The 13370-nt window shown below is 40.6% G+C and overlaps 1 protein-coding gene and 1 long non-coding RNA gene across 4 annotated transcripts; both read right to left on the bottom strand.

Annotated features, from left to right (window-relative positions):
• Positions 1-692: 692 nt before the first annotated feature.
• Positions 693-2192, bottom strand: LOC134192623 (uncharacterized). Of its 3 annotated transcripts, none has more exons than XR_009971956.1 (4): positions 1818-2192; positions 1491-1754; positions 1167-1418; positions 693-1092 (listed from the first exon to the last, which is right to left on the bottom strand). It is a non-coding gene; the product is annotated as an uncharacterized LOC134192623 (long non-coding RNA). The 3 variants fall into 3 exon arrangements; XR_009971955.1 differs by having other exon boundaries at positions 707-1092; positions 1491-1633; positions 1818-2190; XR_009971954.1 differs by having other exon boundaries at positions 708-1092; positions 1491-2189.
• Positions 2193-2685: 493 nt separating this feature from the next.
• Positions 2686-13352, bottom strand: LOC134178634 (cilia- and flagella-associated protein 58-like). Its single transcript, XM_062645523.1, has 15 exons — positions 13323-13352; positions 13203-13265; positions 12782-13146; positions 10774-10846; positions 10434-10712; positions 9534-9831; positions 9375-9457; positions 7891-7983; positions 7180-7834; positions 6941-7058; positions 6766-6877; positions 6607-6684; positions 6391-6537; positions 3171-3304; positions 2686-3114 (listed from the first exon to the last, which is right to left on the bottom strand). The coding sequence occupies exons 1-15, from the start codon at positions 13332-13334 to the stop codon at positions 2979-2981; spliced, it is 2646 nt and encodes an 881-aa protein (XP_062501507.1). The 5' UTR covers positions 13335-13352; the 3' UTR covers positions 2686-2978.
• Positions 13353-13370: the final 18 nt, after the last annotated feature.

Genomic DNA, 13370 nt, shown 5'->3' with positions numbered 1-13370 from the left:
CGAACAACGTGCAAGAAAGTAAGTGCAGACGTTCATACCATAACTCTATATATTGTAAGTCTCATAGCACGTTTCTAAATGAGTCACACTTCCATGATAACTACAGAGGTCGTTTTCACTGTTATCTCACATCTCCGGGTTTTTGCAGATATAACAATGATCGCAAACAAGACTCATGTGTGATACCACAGCCACCGTCGCTCGGCTTTTGTGTACGCCTCGTAGAAATAACGATACAGTTGCGAGTCTTTTGACACGTGACTTGGCTCCTAGCTGCCTGAAAATGTGGAAAGCTGAGACTGAACTCGTCTACAAGGGTGCTTCCACCTTGTTTCTCGATGCAAAAGGTGCAGTTACTTTATCCAAACGCAGGGCAACGGCCAGCCGATGAGAAAACAAGAAGAACGGAGATCATGCATGAGACATCGTCGTCGACATGCACGAACCTCTCTGCTGGGGAACAACAGTATGAAACACGTCATACAGCCGACGATTGCAAACACAGACACATGCTGCCACTCACGTCTGCAAGCCATATGAAGGAATTGACGGCGAGGACAGGCTAGCGTACACATGTACACAAGACTAGATGGTCTCCTGGAGAACTTAATTTGCAAGGATCGACTGCAGGTTTGTACGAGCGACGACCTAATCAACGTCAGAGACAGGGAACGCGGACAAATAAGTTATGGTGACACAAGAACGGAAGCATGGTCATTTTATACTAAAATAGCACTAAAATATGACAAGATGGCCTAGGTCACGTGCCTAGAGATATTATTCTTAGCAACTTGAGATGTAAGTAAAATCATATCTATGGTAAAATAAACTTTGCCAAAAAAACTTGCTAATGGTGTACCAACACTGGTTCCTTGAATTTGAATGGTACACGTGTAGCAGTTCTTTACCTCAACACTCTCATGCCCTTTCCTTACTCCATACACTACATAAGATGTATACAGAAACAGTTAACCAGTATACAAGTGTTGTCAGTCTAGTCTATGGATATGGCACATCACATCCTTTCCGTACGAGAGAGCTTCGCAGGTTATGTGCCCCCAGGTTCAATTGAGAGGACGTCAGTACAAATGTCTAGACCACAAAAACAGGATTCTCCAGTTGTACAAGATAGATGTTGGAGCAGATAATGTTTCTGTGCATCCTACCAATTTCTGTGTCCGCTGCCATCTAGTGATGCATTGATTTACAAAGAGGCAAGGAGCCTCTATTCTTGTACCTTTCTGCAGAGAGTGGACGGTACACTCAGAAAACTGCAACACCTGCTGCAGTTGTCAGCAACAGAAGAAATAAGGAAGACCACCCAAAAATTGAAAAAGAATCAGCTTGTTCTCACAGATCAGTCAGCAATCAAATTGACTGACCTAATCCAACAAATAGAAACAGTAGCACCAGAATCCCTATGTTCAGAAGACTTTATTCAAGCAATCCAACTATCATCTCATTTCATCCAATTAGAGTCAGTTCTGTACCTGTTTGACTCGTTCAAGTGCACCCTGTGTGAAAAGTTGTCAACATCCCAGTTGAACTCCAATGCAACCATTTAATGTGCAAGAAGTGTGCCATTCAACATTTGCATTAGTCTCCCTTGTATGACTGTCCCCAGTGCCAGCAGCTATACAAGAAGCACATCTAGAGCCCACCATTAGCATCACTACAGTAGAGATGGTCATGCCAGAGGTCACACAGCATCGGCCAATAGTCAAAAAGCGAAAGGCAGAAACTACAATTGGCATCTTTGATGGCGGTAGAGGTCTGTAGAATGCGCTGTGAGTAAGAATAAAAACAAACAAACAAACCTGACTCCGCCGTCTTTGGGTCTCGATTCTTCCATTACGGCGAGGCGTACATCGGTAGGATCTCCCACGAACTGAATTCTAGTAAGCACAAATAACTGGATTACAGCGAAAGTCCTCACAAAACCCGGAGAATGCGGCAAAACGGGAGGACGAGAAATGTGTCGTTTCACATGCTACAAAGGCCTTCGAGATTTCCAGAGATCTTCTTCAGATAGCGACACTACCCGATTATGTGGTCATACCCTAAAAGACAGCCTAGGCTTTCTGTAGTATCTGTGTGCAAACGCTGATTCACGTCACTTGAGCAAAAACCGGTCATTTTTAACTGAGCATGCGCAACAACTAAGTTGCGCGGTCTGGCATAGTTGAAACGGCCGTGAGGTACAACTACTATGTCGTAGGTCTTGCGTAGCCAGACCGCTTCCCTCTAGCTAAATGGCTGGATCCGAGAGAGACTCACTGTCAGAGTTTGAATTCTTGCAGTCAGCAGTCAACATGAAGAAAGCACGTTTAGTCAGGAAACGTAAGCCGTTCCGTACCAGAAGCTTGCTGGTTTCATATTTGGAGAAACATTGGCATTAACTAACCGATCGATATCGTGGCAATACCGTATGTGCATTACAACATTCGCTCTATCTAATGACTTGCACTTATTGACTGTTTGGCATGCAGTAAAACTTGTAATTTTAGGAAACCTGACAGCTGTATTGCCAGGACAAATTACTTTAACTTTTAGTTTTGCAAATGGATTCAAATTTGACATCAGCAACATGTTGTCAACAAGCCAAATGCTGTCACATTTTCTTACAGTTATATTAATTAATTAAGCAGACAAGACTGAGCAAATGTCTTTTCCAAGATGCTTGAATTCTAGTTGCTGTAGTAGTGTTTATAGTAATTAGGCCTCTGACTGTTAACTCAAACAAGTTCAGCACTTCTAAAGCAGCTTCTTTTGACACTATTTCACTACGGCTAAACACACTTATCCATTTGTGCAACAGTACCATGCAATATGTAACGTGTTACCCTTATACAAAGATCTACAAGTGCATACATGTACTACGGTAGTTAAAACTGAGCTGCTGCATACTATTGCCAATGAGATGAACCGTTACATAGAGTATACAACAGCAATCATAATGCTATAAATCTTGTTCAAGTCTATGCCGCAGCTTTTCCAGTAGGTGTTTTAAGGGAATAGCCTCCCCCTGCAAACCTTGTTGGCATTGCCTCTGTTGACCGTTGAGAGTGCACAATATGTGGTGGAGCGGTCTGGCCAATAACACGTTCCTTTTCCCTAAAGCAACCATAAAGTCACAATCACTAACGTGCCTTCAGTACGTTTAATTTAACCTTTGCTGATGTTCACGTCGCTTTTGCTGAAAATATTTCTTCTTAATGTCTTCCATCTCTCTTGTAAGTCTTGACATGTCCAACTTATGCTCAGCAACTTTATCCTCATACATATTCAATTCAGATGCCATGCTCTAAACACAAGTTGTTTAGCACCAAGTAGAAACAAACGTTTCTATCAAAATTCCACTCGTCTAAGTAACTTTTACTTGCATAAAATGCATATGTTTAGTAAATACATGCCTGTAATTGCACATCAGAAGAGAACACTTGGCATTGTGAATGCAAGCACTGATAACTCTGTAGAAGTTTAGTTCTGTTATAACTAGCAACTAAATCTGTGTTTTCACTCTAGCTTCCACAGCTCACAAAGTATTACAAATTAGATGCCATTTTGCTCACAAGTGCACTACTGCAAACCAAGAAATTTTCGGTAGTGTAAAAATTTCGGTACCTCCTGAATATTCCATTTCGGTAGTGATCAATTTTCAGTACGTCAAAGTTGTCGAATACTTGAAACTCCTGTGTGAATGCACAGAATACCTAGTAGTTGACAGCAAGTAGACATTACGCAATTGTGCTCAGAACAGCTGGTGTGTAGAGCACAGCAGTTCCTGTACTACTAATAGTAGATAATTGCAGACATCACAAGTTTGACGTTACTAGTAGGTGTGAGTGTGAGTGCGCATGCTACTACGTATTACACGCGTGTGTTGTTGAATTACCCAGCTCTAGCAAGAGTGCGAGATGACAAGCCTTCTGTAATGGCGACAGAAGGCAAATTCAACTCTAAAAGGCAAGTTACCAATACCAAGAACTGCCAGCCTTAGACCCCAACGTTGAGGAGACGGAAACTGACGCGGCGGCATGTGCCTCAGCAAATGCAGAGCTTGATGCTTCTATGTGTGAGACTGCCGCAAGCAAGAGCAGTATTGGCAATACGGCTGTGAACTGCATACAAGTATGGCGAGGTACGCTGACTTGCATGGGCTGCAAGCAGCCTCGAAGCAAAGAGATAGGGTTCCAATCAGATGTATATTTCTGAACGGGAATAATCTAACCTGCCCGTGTGGAGAACGGGCCAGTGAGCTAGTACATATATACGAACACTGCCAATTTTAATAGTATAGATTAGTAATATTCATATCTATAATCTGCCCGTGCAGAGAATGGAATGGTGAGCTAGTATATATATATATATATATATATATATATATATATATATATATATATATATATTGCTATGGTTACCCATCGTTAGTTCTCATATAATTGTACTGAGTCAGAAAAGCCCATTGCAGATTGAAAAGTTTCTGTTGTCCATTTCCAACAAGACCCAGTAATTGCAAACATCAATTAGACAGTTTTATAAATGTTGGTGGTTTGTAATTGGCTGTCTGTCTATTTGGCCTGTTGTCTGTGGTTGAAAAACGCAAGTATTGATCTGTGATTGCATGGACCACTCTGCCTGTGCCCAAAGCGTGGCATTTCTGAGCATGACAAGACATAGTCACACACACACACACACACACACACACACACACACACACACACACACACACACACACACACACACACACCTTGACCTCGACCTTGAGAGCCGTCTATTGAAGCATCAATGATAACGGTGTCCCTGAAGGGGCAAGAGCCAGACAAAAGGTAATAAGTGACTGTCACTGTGTAGTCCCTGAAAAGAAACGAGAATGTCGTGACCTCCCTGTTTCCGGAAAGACATCTCCCGCACAGGCATCTATTATTTCGTTTAGGTTAGCATTTAGAGCAGTATGCTGTTGAGTTTGTAGATTTGCTGTGGCTATAGTTGGCAGACAATCGTTGACCAGAGTTTTCCACTTAGCTCTATCTTGAGCGAGGGTGTACCAATTTGCCTCGAACACATTCATGTTTTTCAAGTCATTTGACACTGCATCTCTCCACCCCTTTTAGCACCATGGCACAGCCTTTTAGAGGGTACGTGTAGCTCTTCAAAAGAATTTGCTTAAAAGCATCCATACACACACACACACACACACACACACACACACACACACACACACACACACACACACCCACACACCCACACCTAATTACATTAATAGAAATCTATTACAGCTATCAAAGTTACGTGACTTGGCAAGTACATGTACTCATTAAAGTGCTTGCACACTTTGGGTCTGCATGACTCATGTGGTAGAACCAACTGTTGTGGAAAAACAACACTGTTGTATAATATGCGGATGATGTCCTGTCATGCTTAGGAATGTTCCATGCCTCCAGTGAGTCTTAATAATCCAACCAGAATTCAGTATTTGTGTTTGGTCGTACATGGTACCACATGCAGACAATGGAACAACAGCAAATCACAAACCACCAACATTCATGAAAAGGTTTTTTACAAATAGTCCAAGTCATTTTCACAATGACTGGGTGTTCTTGAAAATAAACAATGACAAACATTGCACTCTGCAACAGCTAACAACAAAGCAATTGTTTTCTTGACTCACTACAATAATATTATTATATCATTATAGAAACCGAAACACAAAAGAAGCAACATCCATGTCTCATATGTGAAAAATCTTGTTACTTTGATGATTACAGACTAGTTTAGATGTGATACAACATTTGTCAGTTTGAGTTGCTTTGTACAATTTTAGATAGATTTTACAAGTAGCATGCTTAGAAGCAAACTGGTGTCTAAATGCGTATGAAATGTCCACCTCACTCAGTTGAGCCAAATTGCTGTTGCAGTGCACAAAAAGCCAATTAACGTATATCAACACTTTGTGAACCCGTTTGTGTTTGCAACTTTGAATGTCTTGGTTGTCAAGACGCTTCTAGATAGGAAAACACAAACCCTCTGGAAATCTGACAGCGTGGACAAAAAGAACAAGTCTTTTAACGTGCTGTTGATAAGTTAAAAAGGACCAAGAAAAGCATGGTGCCAACGTCCCTTCAACACAGTTCGACACTGAAGGTGAGAAAGGAGCAACTACACATTTGTTGGGTTGCTGCTAGAAGATCATTCACAATGCTGTTGAAGTGAATTTGTACTGTTGCAGGCTAGCAACATTTTATCGTACACTTTCACGAAGGGAAGAGGGGGTAAAAAAGCATTTGCTTTGTTTGCTTGTGAAAATGCCAACAATAGACGACCCCTTACTTGACATGCTTTACTGTTGTCAGAAAAAATTGTTTCTACTTTACACAACACAATCTTTACCTTCAACTGCTTTGTTTTCTGTTTTAGTGTCTGTTGGTAGAGTAGCAACTGCTCAGCAACTTCTGGTCCAGGCTGCCTTGCCAAGACATGCTTCAATTCCATGTATAACTTTTCCTTCTCTTGAATAAGCAACTCCTTTTCGACAACCTGAGTACAATGACACACAACCATTCAGCTTTGATATAACCATTGCAATGTATGAATGACATAATCTACCTCTTCTGTCTTCTGTATAAGTCTCCTTTGAAGCATTTGTGTCTTTTGTATCATCTCAAATGTACTTGGGTCAGACCCCTATAACATTATCAGTACACATATTTCACATTTGATATAAATTACTTAACATAAATGCAGTGATGCTTTACAAAACTATACTTCTAGCTTTCTCCAACGATGAATGTTCATTGGATTTTCCAGTTCTTCCTCTAATGCTTTGCAACGAGTACGCTCTTGAAGCAATTGCCGTTGGCAATGATACAATTCTCGCCTACAGTAAATGTGTTCTTGATACATGACAATTTATTATTACAAGTTTTGTTATAATGATTACTTTAGTTCATCAGCATTTGCAACTGTTCTACTGAGCATAGCCTTCTCCCGACGTAGCTTCTTAATTTCAAGCTTCAGTATACGAATATCTTCCAATCTCTGCCGATACTGTACCTCACCTAAAGTAAACATCATTTATTAAACAATTAAAAGAACACACACACACACACGCGCGCACACACACACACATAACACATTACAATTTCTAGTGTATAAGACATCACAACCACTTCATCACACCCTTGTTCAATGTTGACTGTTGTATCTTAATTTTCTCATAAAGCAAAGCCAACTCATCATTGCGACGTATTAGTTGTGTTCCCAGTATATCTCTTTCATTGACAACTTGATCCAGCTCCTTCTTTTGCCTTTTCTTCTCATCATCTGACTGCTGGATAATCTTTAGCAGTTTCTTATTTTCAGATGCTTGCATCTCAAGATACTCCCTTGTCTTTACAGATTGATCTCTCATTCTTGCGAGATCTGCTTTCAAACCTTCCTTCTCCTTTTCAACTCTCTGATGTTCAAGGTGTTCCTTCATCAGTGCTGCCTCTTTAGCGGTGATCTCCTCCTTTAGCTGGTCAATCTGATGCGTCATGATTTTTAATTTCCGCTTCATCTCTGAGATCTCGTCTTGTGCTTCAATTAAATTCTTACTGTACAAGTTTCTGTCACTACGAACGGCTTCATAAAGGTTCTGCTGCTGTTTCAATTTTGTTTCAGACTCAGCAATTTTCTTCTTCATATCAAAAATTTGCATCTCACGAATTTTTACTTCTTCAGTTGCACTGAGACACTTTTGGGTAAGATCACCAGCTTCGTTGATGTATCGGTCACGTTCTTTTTCCAATTTGTCAATCAGTTTCCTCTGTTTCACTGCTTCATCTTTGTAATTCTGTACATCAACTATTATAACAAGATGTTTAGAATCTTGCTAAGCATTTGTGTTACTTGAATTTCTTGTTCCAAATTCTTTCTTGCTTGTTCATTGAGCTTCACCATATTTGCTGCTTTCTCGGTGGCTGCTTCTGTTTTACGAAGATTCTAACCGAAAACAGAGATATACAGTGTGAGCATTAGGTAAGATAGGATACTGTGTGCAACATACTGAGGTAGAAAAGAACAAATGTATATATAAAGTAACAGCAATACAAGAGTGTTAGTAAAATTTGGATGTGCCTTACTTTGGAAATGCTGGACAGCAACCTACTTTTCTATATTTAGTTTAGATGTTGTTTCTATGTATTTAAAATTAATATATTAATAAACAAACAGACTGATAGACAAATAAACAGATGACCAGCTAAGGATAGAAACACGCAAACACACACACACACACACACACACACACACACACACACACACACACACACACACACACACACACACACACCTTCAACCTTCAACGGCTCAACTATACAGATGATGGCATTATAACAGGAAAAACATTTTATATCAGCAAAGTAGAAAATTCTGTCTGGGATTACGATCGACATTTATGTCACTTTGCCTTGTGAAAAGACATCCGCAAATGTCACATTTGACTCCAGCTTTTGCCTGTATGAAACTTTCCTCTATCACAGTTGTGTCTGAGCTTTCCAGACTGTGATTTGAAGATTCACTTATAACATATACAGTTAATACATTGTAATGGTTGCTGGTTCATAACCTGAAATGCATTCCCTCTGATTATTGAATTTCTCTACTCTGCATGCTTATCTTCGCCTGTCACTCTTGCTTCAATAATTTATCTAACTCCTGTGGTACAGATGACCCTCCATTGTTGTCTATTTTGGTTGAGACCAATTATCACTTATTCCAATCTTTTTTAGGTCTTGCATTACCTTATCCCTACAACGAAGCTTAACTCCATGGGGTGGACGAGGAGAAAGTAACCATCCATGCATGATCTTTCTTGGCAAGCGGTAATCTTCCATGCATTCGAGATGTCCTAAACATCTTAGCCTACTTGCCATTAGTGATTCTGCAGGTGTACCTTCCCACAGCTTGCAATCTGTGAGCAATGAATAGTGCACGAAGAATGAACACACACACACACACACACACACACACACACACACACACACACACACACACACACAGACACAGACACAGACACAGACACAGACACACACAGACACAGACACACACACAGACACACACACAGACACACACAGACACACACAGACACACACACAGACACACAACAGACACACACACACACACACACACACACACACACACACACACACACAGAAACACACACACACACACACACACACACACACACACACACACACACACACAACAGACACACACACACACACACACACACACACACACACACACACACACACACACACACACACGACAAACAAATAGATGACGGACAAATATATGACAAACAGACCAACAGACAGATACATAGAGCACACCTTAGTGAGAATATCCCTTTCTCGAACCACATCATCATGAGCCTTCCTATCTTGTTCTGCCATTTTTCTGGCCTGTTCCAACTCTACAGCAAACAACAAAACAGAGCTAACCTCACTGTCAACAGATTATCCCTTAGACAGCACACAACAGTCGATCACCTCTATCAAGTCCCTGAATAATCCCCTTTAGATTGTCCCTCTCTCTTTCAACCTCTGCTTTCTGCTCATCTATCTGATGCAGTTTTCGCTGTAAACGCTCCTTTTGTCTGCTAATTTGTGCGGTCTCTTGTTTCAAGTGAACTACTTCTTCCTCCTTCACCTTCAGTTCCACCTGACGTTGCTGGTTTTCACTGGAAACGGCTTCAAAACTATAGAGTTGCTGCTCATAGTCTTGCTGAACACGAAGCAACTTCTGATGGAAAAAGTCGTTGTCCTTTGCCGCTCTTTCGTTTAACATCTAGAGACAACACGAAAGCATAAAATGTTAGCAGTTGTGTGCAAAATATTACTCCATCCAAAATGGCAACCAAGCTAATATACAGGCCAATAGGTTTTTAATATTATAACTGATATAAAGTACAATGTGCCAATGGTAAGTAGAGATGACGAATGAGGTCACTAACTAAAGGATATCAAACAATTAGCTGTAATAAGTTGACACCACTTCTCAGTGTTTGTTTGACATGGCTACAAATGATGTTACATATGCAGACCACCAACAGTAAAAACCAACTGCAAACTGGCGTTTCTGCATAACAGTACAGGACCGTATGAAGAGAAAGTAACTGAAACATGACACCCATTGTTGTGCAACCAGAACACGTGCATCTTGCAAATACTTGACAGCAGGAACTATTAATTTGTACTGTTAGTCTGGAATTCCTATTGCACAAGTGACAATTACTTGAGGTAGGCCTGGCTTGGTAAAGTGTGGCTCTAGACAGCAACACTGCTTTTCTCAAGTTCTCAAAGAAACTGCTCCCAGTGTAAACAATACGAATGCAAAGTAGTGGAAACACGACAACGCTAACAAAAATTAAGCAACCCATCTGCACTTACTCTTGCTTCCTTCAAGTCTTGTTCCAGCTTTGCTACGTCTTCCTGCAATTTTTGCAGTTGCGATTGTTTTAATTTGATTTCTGCATTCTGCTTGTCAAGGTCCAACTTCGATGCCTTCAACTCTCGCTCCAGTTTGTCTTTCTTTCTAACTTCCCTCAAAGCGTCATGTTGGCGTCGCTGTATTTCCTCCTGAAGTTCCACCACTTTTGACTCCACTTCATCTCGATCATGTTCAGCCTTCTTTTGCTGCTCTGTCACACCCATTAAATCTTCACGTAACTGTTAATCACAGCATACAGAGTAGCAACAAAATTAACGTTTGCAGTCTGTGAGTACTCACTTTTACAACTTCAGCAAGCTTCTCATCTCGCTCCTTAGTTAAGTCATCCTTTAGTTTCAATAGCTCTTGCACACTAAAAAAGAATCAAAGACACAATTTTACAAACTAATTTGATTGAATGGGTTCTTTGTGTACACCTGCATCTGTTAAAACACTTATGAATATAAAACGAGAGATTTTCCTTTATATAGTGTAAGCATGCACATTCAAGTCTGTACTGTTTGAGAATCTAAAGCCTGGTTTACAATATGACACTGATGCTGACGTTGTCGTTGAATAGAAATGAATCCTACTCCAGCTTCGAGTATGTACTAATGAGCCAAACCAAGCCACACCAGCCCGTGCCCGCCCAGCATTCAAGCCCGCGTTTACATGACACACTCTGTAAAAGCAAGCCAATGCTTTTAATGGGCGTGCCATTAAGGTGCATTAGTTACTTGAGATTGACATAGCTGGTGTTTGATCACGCTTGTAATGGACCGAAGCCAAGCTGCTCGTGTTTTTTCCTCTATGGCTTTAGAACAGTCATATCAAGAAATGCATAGGACATAATGAGACATCGTCCTATTTGTAGGAGATGTAGGTCTATCGCCAGGCGACTGTTACAGCAATGGAGTTCAAAAGATTTGTTCTTGCACATCTTGGTCGCTCCACAATCAGATAAGACACAGAGTTTCTGTCTTGTTCCATGCCATTTGTACCAAATGAGCATACACGGCTTGTTTTCCAGCATGCTATGCGGTTACACGTACCATAGAAACCGAGCCAACATGGGCTGGCCCACTTAGGAGTGTTCGTGTAAATGGGGTGTATTAGAGGACACCTGCTGATATATTTGATCCATATTAAAGAGCATTATTGTTATTGACAACTTGCTGTAATTCCATTATTTACAATATAATCTATTCCATGTATTTACATGTTGTTTCCCTACATGAACATAAAAAGAACAGCTGTGTTTGGTAAGCTTCAGTATATTACATTCTCTAACAAACGCATACTGCAGCTAGCAAATCAGAAATGTTTTTTAGTTCCTGACAACCTTGACTAGGTAAACAACAGCTTCCTTTTGCAGAGCAACATCGATTTGAGCTATAAAAGCATAAACTGTGTCTTAAGTAGTTAACTAAACAACAGCTGCCTTTTGCAGAGCAACATCATTTTGAGCTATAAAAGCACAAACTGTGTTTTCATTTTTCAGCATTAAGGTGCATTAATTGACTGGGTTCTTTCAGAAAAGCCTAGAAGAGAATCTCCCTCCAGTCAGGGCGCTACATTAAACCGGAAGAAGATTATGTGTTCTTCAGAAGTGGATGAACCAATTGAACACTATATAGCATGCTGATTAATTAACCTGTTCGCAAATTTTTGCGGATGCTTCTATAAACCAAACCAAAAATCTCTCTCTGATAGAATCTTAAAACTTCATTCCAACACGTCTATGAATCCCCTTTTATAAGCTCTATCAGAGCCGTACAGTAGCTGATTTTTCAAAGTCCTCCCAAAAGACTAGATTAAATGTAGTTGTATATCCACAATTCTCGACCAAATGACATCACTCTTACAGACACCACCAAGCTGAGCCACAACAGAATTGACTGCTCCATAATATTTGTGATGTCTAGGTCTCCCTTGTATTTCAACTACTTCTCTTCGCCCTGAATCCATTACCACTTCAAGATGAGTAATCACCTCCTTGCAAGCTACATGCTCATCTCCGAGAGAAAAGGCAATATTTTCAGGACTTTGACTGTCCTTGACAAATCCATCCACAGTATTTTATTACTATATTGTTGTGTACATCATAACAGGTTGTTATAGTAACTACTTCAGCAGATCCATACTCAATGTTTGATATATGTTTATTTATATATAATTATATTTATAATTATAGAAATTAAATTTAGTTCTGTTAGCTTAATTAATTAATTATAATTAACTTGAGTTAATTGTAAAATATGTTTGCCTGCCATTCTTCTGTTAGTCTTTTAATCTCTAGCGTCCTCACCTATGCTCCTGTCCCATCGTCAGTCCAGCTCCCTGCTCAACAAGCCTCGACAGATTCTCTATTTCTTGTTTCAGCTGCTGTATCGTCTCTCGTGCTCGGTTTTCCTTCTCATGCGACGCCTCGACGGTACTCCACGCCTTCTCGATCTCCTGCTTCATCTTACTCAACGTTTCCTGATCTCTCTGAGACATCTTGAGAGCTCCAGTCACTTCAGCTGCACGCGAGGTGATCTCCGCGTTCAAATCGCGGCATCTCTGCATGAGCCGCTTCTCGCCCTCGTGACTCTTTTTCAGAGCGCGATGCAATTTTTCGTACTCGACGCGAAATTTTTCGAGACTCTTGTCGCCCATGAGTTCCAACAAGACCTTTTCAAAGAGATAAATCAGCAAAAACTGCGCGAAAGTCGATCAAACGCGAAAACCTGTTGGAAGTCTCGTTCGAGACCGTCGAACGCATTGTCCTCAATTGCAAGACCGTCCTTAGCCTATTGAAATATAAATATCTTGAATAGATCGGCGTGCAAACCGTACACGGAGCGTACCTCTTCCTCCATCAGGTTGCGTTGCTGTTGCCGCGGTAACAACCGAAG

The sequence above is a fragment of the Corticium candelabrum genome, chromosome 1 (genome assembly GCF_963422355.1).
Source record: "Corticium candelabrum chromosome 1, ooCorCand1.1, whole genome shotgun sequence".
Taxonomy (NCBI): domain Eukaryota; kingdom Metazoa; phylum Porifera; class Homoscleromorpha; order Homosclerophorida; family Plakinidae; genus Corticium; species Corticium candelabrum.
This window is presented reverse-complemented; position numbering and strand designations above follow the sequence as displayed.

What these genes read in the sequence shown, in the direction of transcription:
- LOC134178634 (XM_062645523.1), bottom strand. An exon ending in AGCTTGCTGAAGTTGTAAAA is followed by an intron (nt 10,713 to 10,773) that starts GTGAGTACTCAC and finishes TGTGATTAACAG; the next exon opens with TTACGTGAAGATTTAATGGG. An exon ending in ATCGTTGGAGAAAGCTAGAA is followed by an intron (nt 6,685 to 6,765) that starts GTATAGTTTTGT and finishes ATAATGTTATAG; the next exon opens with GGGTCTGACCCAAGTACATT.